General features: G+C 38.4%; 2 protein-coding genes across 3 annotated transcripts in view; one reads left to right on the forward strand and one right to left on the reverse strand.

Moving 5' to 3' along the window:
* FRMD7 (FERM domain containing 7) overlaps window positions 1-13,379 on the forward strand; it is a 51,719-nt gene extending 38,340 nt beyond the window's left edge. For both annotated transcript variants that reach the window (XM_003931134.4, XM_010341743.3), the window contains exons 6-12: window positions 4,808-4,922; window positions 5,114-5,261; window positions 6,227-6,322; window positions 8,285-8,448; window positions 10,094-10,162; window positions 10,279-10,354; window positions 11,407-13,379. In XM_003931134.4, coding sequence (XP_003931183.2) covers window positions 4,808-4,922; window positions 5,114-5,261; window positions 6,227-6,322; window positions 8,285-8,448; window positions 10,094-10,162; window positions 10,279-10,354; window positions 11,407-12,501 — 1,763 coding nt within the window. In that variant the 3' untranslated portion in view covers window positions 12,502-13,379. The remainder of the gene's footprint in view (window positions 1-4,807; window positions 4,923-5,113; window positions 5,262-6,226; window positions 6,323-8,284; window positions 8,449-10,093; window positions 10,163-10,278; window positions 10,355-11,406) is intronic.
* An 842-nt stretch (window positions 13,380-14,221) lies between these two features.
* STK26 (serine/threonine kinase 26) overlaps window positions 14,222-16,887 on the reverse strand; it is a 53,107-nt gene continuing 50,441 nt past the window's right edge. The window contains exon 12 of the mRNA XM_039464074.2: window positions 14,222-16,187. Within this exon, the coding sequence (XP_039320008.1) occupies window positions 16,163-16,187 (25 nt within the window). The 3' untranslated portion in view covers window positions 14,222-16,162. The remainder of the gene's footprint in view (window positions 16,188-16,887) is intronic.

Below are 16,887 nucleotides of genomic sequence, written 5' to 3' on the forward strand. Positions count from 1 at the left end.
TAGACTTGCCTTTCCTGGACATATCATGGAAATGAAATGATGAAATATGAGGTATTTTGCATCTAGCTTTTAAAACTCACAATCATGATTTTAAAATTCATGCATTTTCTCACATTAGTTGCAGCAGGTGGTTCCTTTCTTTTCCTGAGTAGTATTCCATTTATGGATTTACCACATTTTGTTAATCTATTCACCTGGTCGAGGACATTTGGATTTTTTTCCAGTTTATCTATTATGAATAACACTATAAGCATTGGCACACAAGTGTTTATGTGGCTACAAGTCTTCATTTCTTTTGGTACCTTCCAAGGAGTGTAATTTCTGGGTCTTATGGTATATTTATATTGAACATTTTAGGAAATTGCCAAACTGTTTTTCAAATTGTTACAATAACATTGGAAATGTACAAGGTTTCTCATTTCCTCATACCTTCACTAACACTTGGTATTGTATATCTTTTTGATTATGACAATGTTAATGAGTATGAAGTATCTCACTGCAATTAAAAAAAATATATATATATATATATATATAAATTAGCTGGGTGTGGTGGCGCACATCTGTAGTCCCAGCTACTTGGGAGGCTGAGGCAGGAGAATTGCTTGAACCCGGGAGGCAGAGGTTGCAGTGAGCAGAGATCGTGCCACTGTACTCCAGCCCGGTGCCTGGCGACAGAACGAGACTCTGTCTTAAAAAAAAAAAAAATAGCATTTTTCTAATGACTAATGATGTTGAGCACCGTTTCATGCGATGTTTTCTTTGGTAAAATGCCTAGTCAAATCTTTTGCCCATTTTTGAAATGAGCTTTTATATTATTATTGAGTTTTAAGAGGGTTTTATAAATTCTAACTAAACGTCCTTTATAAGATATACAGTTTGCAAGTTTCTCTTTTAATCTGTGACTTGTCTTTTCATTTTGTAAGAATATCTTTCGAAGTACAACACTTTTAAAATTTGGTGGAATTTCACTTTCTGTATAGTTTTTAGTGGATCATTCTTTTGATGTTGTATCTAAAAGCTCTTTGCCTAACTTAAGGTCAAAAAGATTTCCTCCTAGCACTTTTATAAATTTACCTCTTATAGTTAGATCTGTGATCCATTTTGAGTTACTCTTTTGTATGCTTGTGTGGAGTATAGTATGAGGTAGGGGTCTAACTTCATATTTTTGTATGTGGATGTCCATTTGTCCCAGCAACATTTGTTGAAAATAATATTATTTTTCTTCATGGAATTGTCTTGGCACCTTTGTCAAAAACCAATTGACCATAAATGTTAGGGGTTACTTCTGGACTCTCAGTTATGTTCCATCAGTCTATATTTCTATTCTTATGCCATTACCGTACTGTATTAATTACTATAGCTTTGTAGTAAGCTTTGAAATAAGGAGGTATATATGTTACCCAACTTTGTTCTTTTTCAAAATAGTTTGATTATTCTGAGATCTGTCCAATTTCATGTAAATTTTAAGGTCATTTGCCAATTTCTAGTTTTAAAAGCCTGCTGGAATTTCCATGGGGATTGCAACGAATTTATAGATCGTTTTTGGAAAAATTGCCACCATAATAATATTGAATCCTCTTGTCTGTGAACATGAACTATCTCTTCATTGATGTAGATCTTTAAAAAATTTCTCTTGGCAGCATTTTGTACTTTTCAGTGTATAAGTCTTACACTTCTTTTGTTAAATTAATTCCTCAGTATTTTTTTTTTTTTTGATGCTATTGCAAATGGAACTTTTTTTTTTTTTTTTTTTTTTTTTTTTTTTTTTTTTTTTTGAGACAGAGTTTCGCTCTTGTTACCCAGGCTGGAGTGCAATGGCGCGATCTCGGCTCACCGCAACCTCCGCCTCCTGGCTTCAGGCAATTCTCCTGCCTCAGCCTCCTGAGTAGCTGGGATTACAGGCACGTGCCACCATGCCCAGCTAAGTTTTTGTATTTTTAGTAGAGACGGGGTTTCACCATGTTGACCAGGATGGTCTCGATCTTTCGACCTCGTGATCCACCCGCCTCGGCCTCCCAAAGTGCTGGGATTACAGGCTTGAGTCACCGCGCCCGGCTGCAAATGGAACATTTTAAATATCATTTTTAGATTATTCGTTGCTAGTATATATAAATACAATTACTTTTTCTATATTGATCTTCTATCATGCTACCTTGCCGAACTCATTTATTAGTTCTACTAGTTTTTCATAGGTTCCTTGGGATTTTGGGATTTTCTCTTTCTTTCTTTCTTTCCTATTTATTTATTTATTTATTTATTTGAGACAAGGCCTCACTCATTCACCCAACCTGGAGTGCAGTGGCATGGCCATGGCTTACTGTAGCCTTGAACTCCTGGGCTCAAACAATGCTCCCACCTCAGCCTCCCAAGTGGCTGGGACCTGGGACCACAGGCACCTGCCACCATGCCCAGCAAAGTTTTACATTTTTTGTAGAGATGGGGTCTTGCTATGTTGCCCAAGCTGGTCGTGAACTCCTGGACTCAAACAATCCTTCTGCCTTGGCCTCCCAAAGTACTGGGATTACAGGCATGAGCCATCATGCCTAGGCCTGGGATTTTCCACATGCAGGATCATGTTGACTGCAAGTAAAGACAGTTTTATCACCTTCTCTTCAGTGCCAATTCTTTATATTTCTTCTTCTTGCCTGATTGCACTGACTAGAACCATCCATACAATGTTGAATAGGTGTGGCAGGAGCTTGATATCTTTATCTTATTTCTTCTGTTCTTAAGTGAAAGCGTTTAGTTGTTCACCATTTGGTACATTCCTTGTTTGTTAAGGATTTTGTTTAGTTTTGTTGTGTTGTGTTTGCTGTGAGTGGGTATTAGACTTTGTGCAATGCTTCTTCTCCATCTCTTGAGATGATAATGTGTGTGGGTTTTTTTGCCTTTTATTCTATTATCATAGTGTGTATTGATTTTCCTGTCAAACTGATCTTGCAATCCTGGGATAAATTCAACTCATTGTGTATAATTCTTTTCATATGGTGCTGAATTCAGGTTACTAGTGTTTTGTTCAGGATTTTTGCTTCTGTATTCATGAGAAATGTTGACCTGTAGTCTTCATTTCTTATGATGTTTTTGTCCTGTTTTGATATCAGGGTAATATTGACTTCATAGAATTTGTTGCTAAATAGCCCCTCCTCCATTTTCTGGAAGAGTTTGTGAAGAATTGGTATTTACTTTTTCTTTGAATATTTGATAGAATTAATCAGTGAAACCATCAGGGCTTTGTTGAGGTTTAATGAGATTTGTATATTTGTCAGTATTGGTAAAGATAACAAATTAATGAGCCATTGCTTTGGTCTTTTTAAAAATGTTTATTATATAGAGATTTTCATTATACTGTGATTTTGAAATACAGATATACACCCACCTGTCTAAAACACAAATGGAAAACCAAGAAAGAAGAGAAAAAAGCCCAGCCCTCTAGCACTTAAAATAGGTATCCTATTGCCCATGTATTTTATCCAATAGGAGAGTACCATAGGATTCTATGGAGCATCTGTTCACTCTTACAGTATATAGAATGCTAACAGGTCTGAATATTTGCTTTCTCTTCTCATTTTATGTTAGATTAGATGTCTGATTTAGAACAAAGTATTCAAAAGTTTGACTTCAGGGGAAGCCAGTGACCAGGAAGTGATTCATATAAATCTGACAGAGAGGAAAAAGGCATACAAATTATAAAAAAGAAAAAAAAAATCTCCAAATCAAAACAATCTGAGGCAACTTAGGTTAAGGGCAGATAATCCTAATTACCTTTGTAGACATAGTGCTATAATAGATGTTTTATAAGAATAAACTGGAGGCATCTAGGAAAGAGCAGATTATGATCATGGATAAACTGCCAGCTATTTGGGAAAACCAGAATGACTTTCAGAATGATTCATCTACTGGAGATTCCAGATAGCTGGGGATTGACTAGACTCCCAATGTACAGAGCGATGAATTGGCTTGCAATGTAGTTGGTGTTTATATTCCTCTTTCTGGATAATATATGATGACGATGGAGTGGGGTTGGATGGCCGTATTCATTTGCTAGGGCTTCCATAACAAAATACCAGAGACTGGATGGCTTAAATACCAGAAATGTATACCCACAGCTCTGGAGGCTTCATGTCCAAGATCAAGCTGTCAGCAGGTTTGCTTTTTTCTGAGGCCTTTCTCCTTGGCTAGCAGATGGCTGCCTTCTTGTGATGTTATCACTTGGTCTTTCTTATGTGTACTCATAACCCTGGTGTCTCTCTGTGTATCCAAATTTCTTCTTCTTATAAGGACACCAGCCAGATTGACTTACGGCCTTCCCTAATGGAATCATTTCACCTCAATCCTCTTCTTAAACCCCTGTCTCCAAATATAGTCACATTCTCTGCTACTAGAGTTAGGATTTCAACATATGAACTTTGCAGAGGGTGGGGACATAGTTCCACCTGTATCAGTGGCTTATTGAAAGTAGGAGAGATTATATATACATATAACATATATACATATATCATTTTATTTGTATATATAATCTCTCCTACTTTGAAAACGTTCAACTGTTATCTTGGAGCCCTTAAGATCTATACTTGGTCTGTGACTTCTTATGCTAAGACTTCAATGCTTCCGAATTGAAAAAGAGCCAGCTGCCACCTCCCCGCCACCTATAGAAACATAAACATATATAAAGCATAGGGTGGGAGGCTTGGGACTGCATTGGCTGCAAAGAAAGGACTCCTTGATGTAGCACAAGAGTATGCTGGATGCTCCATTGGTAAGTTCCTCAAAGGTAATACAAAAAAAAGTCACTTTTTCTGTCATGCAGCAGAACTTGGAGACTTTCATGAAGAAACAGATAGGAAGCATCTGGCACAAACTCGGTACTTACCAAACCAAGATTGTTTAGAGACTAAGATCATGCACTTTCATCAGAAGCACATGTAAGTACTTTCAACTGGCACCTGCTACCCCCAGTAGAGAACACTAAATCTGGGGACAGACTCTTAAGAACAAGCCCTTAAACCTGAGAAGTTTCAGGCTCCATGTAATGCTGAGCTCCTCACGGAGCTCCCAGGGTGGAAATCTCATTCTTGCTGCATTTATTAGGCTCATAAATTCTTTCCCCTTTCAGTGGCAGGAGCCCAACTGAATCTGACATTCTGCTACTGGATATAGCAAGGAAACTGGATATGTATGGCATCAGGCCTCACCCTGCCAGTGATGGTGAAGGGATGCAGATTCACCTGGCTGTTGCTCACATGGGAGTACTGGTGTTACGGGTAAAATCTCTTTCCTTTCAAGTCCTTCAGATTTAGTGGGGGAGGGGGATGGTTATCTTGGCTCAAACTTGGGTGTCCATTCCCAAGGTGATCTCATCCCACAGTCTTATCACCAGCCAGAAAGGGAAATGGTCAATCATGTTTACTTGTAGTTGCATGAAAAGTATACATGACAAACTAATAAACATAATGAACTGTAGGGAATGGATAGATGGGGATAGAAGTAGGGGTGACAGTGGTGGGAGTGAAACTTCTTTCTATAGACCATGTGAATAGATTACCTGTTGAACTAACAACAAACAAGCAAAAAAACACAAAGCTGTTTGGGCAGACCAGGAAAGTCAGGGGAATTTAGAGGAGTTGGAAATGGGTGGAGGAGGCAGTAATTAAACGGAATAGCCTAGAGAAGGGCCTATCAGAGCTGGCAAGAAGGCTTGACTATGTGGAAGGCATTGTGGGTGAGGAGACTGCAGGAGAGAGGTATAGAGTTGGATGAAAGGGTGTTTTGGAATTAGTGGGAACAAAGGTTATATATTCAATATAGATGAAGTAGCAAGATACGGCCAAGATGTGATATGGGCAGTGAGGAGCTATTGAAGATGTTTGAGCTAATGAGGTATCAGGAGAAAGAAGACATTGTTTTTAGCAGAGGAATCTGGAAACATGGGAAAGGGGTGAAATTAGAGAAGCTATTGTAGTAATCCTTTCCCCTTGTGATCTCCCTGTGCTGGCTAGAAACCTTCCCTAGGAACACCCCTTCTTGCTTGCATTCCAGAGCATCCTTGTGTCCCACATGAAATGCCTTCTTTGATCACAGCTCCTACCCAATGCAACAGGATCAATGTGTGCAAGAGATGGGTCAAGGATGGTCCTTCTCATGAAGTGCGTTTTCTCTCAGGTTTGCACTGGCTTACAAACCAGCTTGTGCTAATACCTTCTGAAATCCACCACATTTTTCATTGTAGGGAAATACAAAGATCAATACTTTTAACTGGGCTAAAATCCGCAAGTTGAGTTTTAAGAGGAAGCATTTTCTCATCAAACTTCATGCCAATATCTTGGTAAGTAGCTTTCTAATACATTCTTTTACTTCCTGCTCACTGGGAATTTTTTTGTTTGTTTCTGCAAACGGTTTGGATGTAAATGGTGAAAGCCGGTTGGCCCTGAGTGGTGATATATCTTCTCTTTTGTCTTTAAAGAAATCAACCAGAGTTTTAATCATTTTTCACTAAAGGTAAAACACTAAGAAATCTGATTGGCAGTTTAGAATTAACAAAGTCATAGGAAAAGGGAGCAACTGGGCTGAAAGGCAAGTCACTCTGGAAACTGTTTTTTAGGGATTTGATGAGTCACATGGGAGTGACCAGGTCTAGGACTAAGAACATATTCATTTGATGTTATTGGTTCCATTTTATAAAGTATCTTTGCTTACTTTCCTTAAGCAAAAAAATCATTGAACATCTAGTATATGCCAAAACCAAGCAGGATGTGGGAGTCAGATACACATGTAAGCAAAATAAACAATTATTGGGCAAGGTTGCATAGCAAAGAGTAAGACAAAGATGTTCTTCTGTTTTTGTTCTAGAGATGGGGTCGCATTGTTGCCCAGGCTGGAGTGCAGTGGTGACATATAGCTCACAGCAGCTTCGACCTCCTGGGCTCAAGTGATTCTCCCGCCTCCGCCTTTTGAGTTGCTAGGACTACAGGCATGCATCGCCACACTTCAATAAGTTTTAAAACATTTTTTGTAGAGACAAGTTCTCACTATGTTGCCCATGCTGGTCTCAAACTGCTAGCCTAAAGTGATCTTCTACCTTGGCCTCCCAAAATGCTGACATTACAGGCATGAGCCACTTAGCCTAGAAAGGAAATTTTTATGACCATAAAGGAAATAAAAAATGTGCATCAACTGATTTTTGGACTACTGAAGATCCAGCAGTTTGGATTTGATTATCTGTATCTTGACATTATAGAAAAGTGTTCATTGAGCAGTTTAAGAAAGTGGATTCGGTGTGAAGTTCAGGGAGTGCCCCAGAGGCTGTGTGCAGGAACCTGGAAAGGAATGAGAGAAGTGGGAACAGTGCAGTGGGTTGATGGGGCTGCTGAAAACAGGCCTGCAAGCATGCCATGTGAGGGGTATATAGTGTCAGGACATGGGGAAAACTGGAACATTAGGTCTGGAAGACCAAGGTTAGAATATGCTGGATGAGCAATATAGAGCATTGTACAACAAGACAGCCTATAGAGGAAGACGTGTTTCTAACTGCTACACTAAAAAGATTCATGTGCTGGGTGTGGCGGCTCGCATTTGTAACCCCAGAGCTTTAAGAGGCTGAGGTGGAAGGATTGCTTGAGTTCAGGAGTTTGAGACAAGCCTGGGCAACATAGCAAGACCCCGTCTCAACTAAAAAAATACAAAGAAATTATCCAGGTGTGATGGCACATGCCTGTAGTTCTAGCTATTCAGGAGGCTGAGTCAGGAGGATGGCTTGAGCCCAGGAGTTCGAGGTTACAGTGAGTGATGATCGTGCCACTGCACTTCAGCCTTGGAAACAGAATAACACCTTGTCTGAACACACAAAAAAAGACTTACATACATGTAATCATCTTATAAATCCTTCCATCTATAAGGAAATCTCTTCCTCCCTCCCGTTTCCTGTTGGTCATTTATAACTTCTCCTCACCCTGAAAAGATGCCCTTTGATGCTCATTTTAATCTAATTTACAACTTCGTAAAAATGTTTCTGGCGGAGAAGAGTGAGTTTAAAAAGTATTTAAGGTGAGGGGAGTATGCAAAGCAAGATTTTCTTCTTAGAGAAGGCTCTGTTTGTGAGCAGTGGCCCTGTCTTTTCCTCGCAAGGTTGCCAATCATTAGGTTTCAGTAGGTGTGAAACCAACAGAGAGCCAAGTGGAGAATCAGAAGCTGCATGGGCCAATGGATGGATAGTTTGGAAGGCATTGGGATGGGAAGGTCTTTGATATTCCTGAAGGATGTTTTGCTTGATGGAAATTGGTTTATACAGGTGTTGTGCAAGGATACCTTGGAGTTCACCATGGCCAGCCGAGATGCCTGCAAGGCTTTCTGGAAGACTTGTGTGGAGTACCATGCTTTCTTTAGGCTTTCGGAAGAGCCCAAATCAAAGCCCAGAACCCTACTCTGCAGCAAAGGTTCCAGTTTCCGCTATAGGTAATTAAACATTGCACATAGTCAAATTGCACACGCTGTTTCTTTCCAAAAACACAGGACGCTTAGGAGGAGTTCACATTCTAGAAGCAACAAAGACACCATTTCAGTCACATCAAAGAACATACCCTTTCCTGGCTCATTCTCTGTGTGACAAATTAAGTCAATATTTCCTAACCGGGAGGCAGGAGGAGGGGGACACCATACCTAAAGGGGTAGGATCAGAGTCTCAGCAAGGATGGGGGGACATATGCAGTTTGAGAATACATGTTCTGGAACTCTATTGTTTCTCTTATATTTAACTTACATGAAAACCATGGAAAGAAAAGCTCAACGACATCCTTTGGGTTGTAAAAGCTAGAGTGAGAAAGCACTGGAGGGGATAAGAAATTTAGAAGATTGAATAATATGCCACTAGAGGTTCCTCACTATGGGTCATAGTTTGGAGGAATGGAAGCAATGTTGGGTTAAGATCTTGTCTTTACTTGAACACATCAGCCTAGGAACCCGTTGGAGGAAGTTTTCAAAACTTTTACCTAAGGGACACAATTCTGATTAAATGATTCCTCATAAAAGATTTTTTCAAAAAGTGGTATCCTACCCCAGTAAAAATTAAGATCTATAAAACTTACATATTTCTGATTGAATCTCTCCAGTCTGTATTCTACAAATCCCTGCCTTCTTAAACAGATGATACTGAAAATATTTTGCCCTTTTCTTAATGACCTTATTATAAGCATCACATATGATCTTTTGCAGGCAGCTGTAGTGCAATGATAGCCTCAGGGCAGGGGAGGCATGTCAGGCCCTGTACTTAGGTGATAAATGGTCCAGACTTTTTAGTCCTTATTATTCCTGTGATTTTTTTTTTTTTTTGATTCTTATGTTTCTCCCAGCTGTGATCTTTCTTTGCTAGTGTATGCCTGACTGGAACAGCCCTCTTCAACTCTTTAGTTAGCTGCTTTTCTTCTGCTGTGGATTGAGAAACCAGATACGTAACCTCATTCAAAGTAGTACAGAATATCAGTCAGTTGACTCTGATTTAGAGGTAGAGGGAAAGCCTTTAAAGGAAAATATATTGTTGTTATTATCTGAGACAGAGTCTCGCTGTGTTGCCCAGGCTGGAATGCAGAGGTATGATCGTGGCTCACTGCAGCCTCGACCTCCTGGGCTCAAGCAGTCCTCCCACCTCAGCCTCCCAGGAAGTTGAGACTGCAGGCATGCACTACCATGCCCGGGTAATTTTTATTATTTTTGTAGAAATGAGGTCTCACTGTTGCCCAGGATGGTCTCAAACTCCTGGGCTCAAGTCATCCTCCTTCCTCAGCCTCCCAAAGTGCTGGGATAAAGGTGTGAGCCATCATGCCCAGACCAAGTATATTATTTTTAAAGCCCAGAACTTTTAGCTGTTATATAACCCTGTTCAGAGGTCTTTAAAAAGTATCTGCGTTCTGAGTAGTTGAGGTTGTTCTCTGCCTGGTCCTTGAATAAGTGGGTGTTATCATTAATGTGATGGTCAAAGATTCGTGACATATGTCATTCATCCAAAGTGATGAATTTTGATTTCAACAATAAATGAGGCTTTCAAGTTTTAGTAGCCTATTGGTTTATGACTAGAACTAAGGATTTTTATTGTCCCTTATGATAGTGGAAGAACCCAAAGGCAACTTTTGGAATATGGGAAAAAAGGGAGGCTGAAGAGCTTGCCATTTGAAAGGTACATGTTTTTGTTCCCCTCGTTCATGTTGATTTTATGTCACATTTAGAGATTTCTATGTATCCTGGTATTCACATGAAGGCCATTTCAGTGACTTCTCTGCTTGGGGATTTCAGGAAACATTACCCATCTCAGTACCATGAACGACAGTGCAGGTCCTCACCAGACCTCCTCTCTGATGTGTCAAAACAAGTAAGGTTTCTGAAAATGTCTACTTCTTTAGATAAGTGTAATTTGTGCAAATTTCAAATGCTTCCAAGGCTTGATTCTGCCGGAATCCCAGTGTGTAAAAAGGTTATTCTGTTCAAGTAGTTTAGCTTCCTGGACAGGTCTGTCAGCTCAGTCTTTCCTGCCAATAGAAGACCATTTAGTAAACTACCGCTGGGGTGTACCTTATAGACTGGAGGGATCTGGCACATCTTCAAATTGCAACCTGTGTTGCTAACATCTTGTAAAATAAAGATCCAAATGAATTCTACAGCTTTAAATTTTCACAGCTGAAAGCTCCATCTTTTTACCTATGAAAATCTTAAGGCTTAGAGGAAGGTATAAGGTCTCGGGTTAAGGTTTTAGAGTATTTTTGCTGTGTAATTTTGTAACTTAAGGACAAAGTGTTGTTCCCTTGGAACTGTGAGCCGATGGCTTCCTTTGACATTTTTAGTATAAAAATTGTGAAGTATTTTTCTTTTACTCTCCCTAAAAAAAGAATTATAGGTCTCATAAACTCTCATGCCTTCAAGTCACTGGCAGTTTTTATCCAAAAGGCATCAGAGGTGTAATGATGAAAGGGGCCATTTAGTATATGAACCTCTTATACCACTCATAGCCCTCCTCCCACCATTTTACAGAAAATAGGGAGGAGGCTGGAATAGTAAGGTTAGGAGACTGGTTTAAGGTCACACAGCATATCAGAGACAGAGCCAGTACTGACAGGCAGGACTCTTGGTTCATTAATAGAGCTATTAAACCAAATTGCTTGTACCGTATACACTGAGTCAGGTGGTACGATGGCACTGAGAAAGAATAGTGTCACATGTGCTTTTTAACACAGGCACTGGGATGTGGTACAAATTATTACCCTTGCTTTATATATTTGTCTACCCTAGAATAGAACATAGATCTTGTTAAATGACTTTATGAAATTCATAAATGACCTTTCAAACTTTGAGGCTAATTTAGATCCCTCCCCCATCCCCAACCAAATGGCCTTTTTCTTCTTTCATCATTGTGTCCTTTCTCTCAAGGTGGAAGATTTGAGACTAGCATATAACGGTGGGTACTACCAAAATGTGAATGGAGTGCACGCATCTGAGCCGGTGCTGGACAGTAGGAGGAGGAACTCTGCGGTGGAGGTGACATTTGCAGCTGAGCTGGAGCGTTCCAAACCAGAGGCGGATCCCACATTGCTACATCAGTCCCAAAGCAGTTCCTCTTTCCCTTTTATTTATACAGACCCTATCTTTAACAGTGTGCCCGATCCTAACCCTGATCCCAGAGACTTCTTTTCGGACAGGAGTCCTCTAAGCTCTTTCCGAACAAGCTGTAAGTTTGCTGATAATCGCATGAGCACATCTTCTGGCCTCACAAGCAAAGTGAGTCCAGCACAGCAGCTAACTTACACAGATGTGCCCTATATTCCTTGTACAGGTCAGCAGGTTGGTATTATGCCTCCTCAGGTCTTTTTTTATGTGGACAAGCCACCCCAGGTGCCCAGACAGTCCCCAGTCAGGGCAGAGGAAAGGACAAGGCCAGATAGCTATCTAGAGCCCACTGCGATGAAGCCAGCCAAAAGAAGCCCAAGGAATATCAGAATGAAGAGCCTTCAGCAAGACCTGCAAGGGCTCCAGGAAACTATAGCCAGGACAAGCGGTAGGAGCAACATCAATGTAGGTCTAGAAGAGGAAGACCCAAATTTGGAAGATGTATTTGCATCTAACATTCAAGAGCAAACCCCTAAACGGTCCCAGAGCCAATCAGACATGAAAACGATTCGTTTTCCTTTTGGGTCAGAATTTAGACCTTTAGGGCCTTGTCCTGCTCTCAGTCGTAAAGCAGACTTGTTTACTTCTGTGTTTGCAGAGCAGGAGTTGCCAGCAGTTCTAGGGGATCAGAGTACAGCAGAAAGGTATGTAGCTAGTGAATCCAGTGATTCTGAATCAGAGATTCTTAAGCCAGACTCCTATGCTTTCTATGGCAAAGGAAGAAGGTCACCCATGGCGAGAATCCGCTTGTCTTCTGGTAGTCTACAGTTAGATGAAGAAGATGAAGATGCTTCTTTCAACACAGCAACTCCTGAAGACAGGACCTTGCTAAAACCATGTAATTACTTTTTAGCTTAAAAGTGTGAATCCTATGGACATTTCTGAGCCAGTTCCGTGTTACCAACTTAGGCAGAAAATAATGAAACTTGTAGAAACCATTTCCTTGGTTACTACGTATTCATTGTTATTAAGGAAATCTCATTTTGGACACCTGCTTTATGAAAGATCCAGCTGCTGCCTCATTCCTTGAGTTTTACTCATTACCTCTGAAGGGTCTCTAGAACATCCCCTCTCATCACCAGTACTGTGGCAAGGTGAGGTGGGTATTTGTCATTACCACTGCACATTTCCTCAGAGAGATAGTGAGTGAAGGCCAGGCTCTTCAATGCTGAAGAATGGTAACAGTATGGCTTGGCGTAAGAAATTGGCTTCTAATGACATTTAGTGATTTAGTAGGTTATGACTGTATTGATCTTAGTGTTCTTAAACAATACTGAATGAATATTTCAGTCTTTACTATTTGTGTGGGGCCCAGTAGAAATGGTCTTGTTACATGTTAAAGACTTCCATTTTTATAACATATATGAGGGGAGCATGGCCCTTATACAGCCTCAGGAACAAGGTGGTGGCATAGATCCTCTCAACAGAAGACACATTTAGAATTAAGCTAGGACTTGGCAGAATTCTAAACCTAGGAAATTCATGAATTAAATCAATTTCTAAAGCCACACATATACCTGATAAGACTATCATGATGTTTTAGTTGTAACCTCTATATTCATAACTATGTACTAGATCTAGTAAAAGAGAAACATTAACAGGTCAGATTGTTTATCTAATATTTCCTGCCAGAATTTATTTTTTGTCATAGCTTCTTGCATGTATGCAGACCAGGAAATGTTATTGTAATAAAGCATGATGGAAAATCCAGGTAATTAAAAAATAAATTATAAGTATGTTCTTCCTTTCGTGCTCATCAATTTCAGAAGTGATTCATTCTGGCCTATTACTAAGGAAAGGGACAGTTACAGGACAGGAGATGGAGGGAGGCAAGTGAAAGTGTATGGCCAGGGAATATTGGTTCAGAATTTCTCTAATGGTTCTCCTGGAAGGTATAGCATTCTATTTGATATGTTCATTTTGGCTTTTGATTTTAAAGTCCAACATATTTACAAGATAGTATTAGTACTAACCTCAAAGAAAGGATGCAGTTCTCTAGGCAAGCTATTTTTATACACAACTTAATGGAGAAAAGACTGATGGAATCGTTTCCTTACTCTCCTAGTCTTCGCATCAGAAAAATCCCTCTTAATCTACCCCATCCCACCCCTTTCCTCCATCCTGGCACTTTGTCTGCTTCTGGACTCATATTGAGTAACTCACAAGTCTAGAGTAGCTATCTAATAAGAAGAATATATTGAAACCCAATCACCTAGGCTTAATAGTATAATATCAAAATATTGTAATATACTAATATATTAAGACATATTAATACCATAGATTCTTAATGCCATGTTAAGTACACCCTCAGCCTCTTCTCTAGGAAAAACTCGAACTCCTTTATGTTAATACTATTTCTCTTATCAATTTCAAAAAAAAAATCTTCACTAAGTTTATATCTGTATATGATCTCTTAATAAAATAATAATTAGGGTGACCATATAATTTATTGTTCAACCCAGGACACGTTCAAGTGAAAGGTACTTTATTAATAATTTGGTCAAGACAGGAGGCCCAGAAATCAGGACAGATGTTCACTGTAGCTATAATTAATGCTTAATGAAATGCGAAGAGTATCTTCTGGTTTCCAACAGAAACTTCGATTTTAATGTTTGAACAATAAAGGACAAAGGAGAAATAATTTGAAACACTGAAGCCCCATACCACACCCCCAACTCTAGGAAAACAAACATTGAGGACTGTGAAATTTAAATATTTATTTTCAAAACCCCCAAAACACTGGAGTATGCTTCACCTAGAAAGTTTACAGGACTAAAAGCTATAATGAATAAGCAATACAATTTGTATTTGGGATGCAATTGTGTTGTAAAGTTTCCAATAATCAATTTATAAATTTGTTGCTTTTACTTTTATAAAAATATTCATTTAATCCATGGCATGAGTTGCAAAATTATTTCCAGACTTCTACAGATTATAAGCTATAATTGTGTTTCAGTTACACAGCAGGTGAAATTTTTAACTGAACCATTACTTCAAAATACAATGCACTAAAAGTAATTGTTACAGTATAGGTACTAATGAAAAGAATTTTCTTAGCACATAACACCACAATTTTCTCAAGTATCTATATTATGTAAAAAGAGGATGTAATGGCCACTTTGACGAAAAACTATACCTTACAGGAGGAATATCTTTCTTCTAATATTTGTCAATTACTCAGATTTTTAAAAAATGACTTTTGTGCAAAAACCAAATTGCACAGATCCAAACAACAAAACATTAACTATCGAAACTAGTTAATATCAATAATTCTACAACTACTGAAATGTAGCCCCAGTTCAGAACTTAGGCAGGCATAATATATGTACTGGGCTTTAAAAAAAAAGTCATCACCCACTCAATAGTACCATAAATACAAGCGAAAATTAACTGTGCAATCTAACTTGTCTTTGTGTGGACAGAAATAATCCTATACTACGGTTGTTTTCATACGAACTAGAAAATGCTCACTTAAATATCCTTTTAAAAACAACAAACTTATGCTTATTACTGATAATTATGAAGAACAAAAATATATAAATAGTTTATAGGACAATTCATTATCATGGCAAAAATATGCTGGTATAAGTTATATTCATACCTGTTGATCAGGTATTTAATCACATGACAATCAGCTTTATTTTTAGGCTCTCCAAATCCAAGTAGATAGTATGGGCTATTAGTTGAAGATGTAAAACATGAAGCCAGACTAACTCCTCCAACATTACCAAACACCTATCCTTGGCTAAATGATTTTGCTTTCTATTTCTAACCATGTTAAATAAGGGTTAAAATTGCCTCTTCTACCTAAAAGAGAATGTAAATACCACACACCAAGAGCTACCACTGTTGCTGTACATTGCCTGTAAATGCTTCAAACACAGGGTCTCAAATGTGATTATCATTGAGCTTTGGAATATCATGCCAACTTGGTAGAAGAGTCAAGACTTTTACAGGTTTCATTTCTAAGATGTCATTAAAAATTTGTTTTAAGAAGATACTTTTACAGGTTTAATTTCTAAGACTTTATTAAAAATTTGTTTTAAGAAGGTATGACTTATTTACACCTCCCCACCAACAGTAATTTTTAGAATATGCATGGCTTTTTTTTTTTCAAATAAGCTTTCTGAAGCTTGATAATTTACAAAAGTTGAATATTTAGAATGACTTTGAAAGACCTGTATGTTTCAGGAGTGTAAAGTTAACTAAAGGTCAAAACGGGAAAGGTATTCATCCTAGTAACTTAAGAAATAGTGATACTTAAAGCAAAACGGTGTCTCAACATTTACTAGAATACAGGTGAAACTATGCTATTAAAAGTTATTCTTTAGGAAATAATCCTTTCAAAATATAAAATGATAAACACCATCGCAAAATAGTTGAATAGCTTCTTCTAAATCTTCAGTGTTGCAAAGATCCAAAAGGCACATGGAGCTCATGAGTTAAACATTGTTAAGCTTGAAGTAGTTTTGGTGGGTCTCTCTAGTACTGTATGAAATAGACATCAATAATAAGTTTCTTAGGGGGATTCGTCTGCTGAACACCTGTAAAATTTAAAAAAAAAATGTAAACCAATGTCCAACTATGCATGTTCATATTTCTCCTTTGTATGAACTCTGCAATGAAGAAACTGATTCCACAAAGGGGATATATGATTTCTATGGAATTTCGTTATGTAGATGTTAAAATATAAACGAGTTCAAAAATCCCTTCTGCATTTGATTTCATAACTTCCGATTGATTTGTTTTCAAATTGGAAAACAAATGAGAGGTTTTCATTAAAATATAAGGGATTTTAAGAAGGGGTTAGGTTTGTGAGTACAAGTGAGCCTTATCAGATAGAAAGGTCTTTGAGAGTGTGTTATTTCATAGGTCACAGAGTTTGTTCCAGCTTGATCCCAGTGGCATCATAAACACGAAGATACGTAAAGATGCACTGAGAAGAGATATAACAGGGTTAAGGCTAAAATTAATATCACCATACAGCTTGTTCAGGCTAAGGAGTGTGTATGTGTATGCATGCATACAAAAGTCTTGTTGAAAATTTTAAAAAAATTAAATGTAAGAACTTTTTTCAATGTGAACAAAATCAAATAAGTATTTCAAGAGACAGCACAGAATCTGAAGTTGAACATAAGAGCCTTTTCTTGGTCTAGATTGAGTCCCTGTACCTTTTCCTTAACTTCTCATGTGGAGGTCAAACGCAGGAACTTTAACACTGGAACTATGCAGCTAGTGGTGTTT

Source organism: Saimiri boliviensis, chromosome X, assembly GCF_048565385.1.
Source record: "Saimiri boliviensis isolate mSaiBol1 chromosome X, mSaiBol1.pri, whole genome shotgun sequence".
NCBI classification, from domain to species: Eukaryota; Metazoa; Chordata; class Mammalia; order Primates; family Cebidae; genus Saimiri; species Saimiri boliviensis.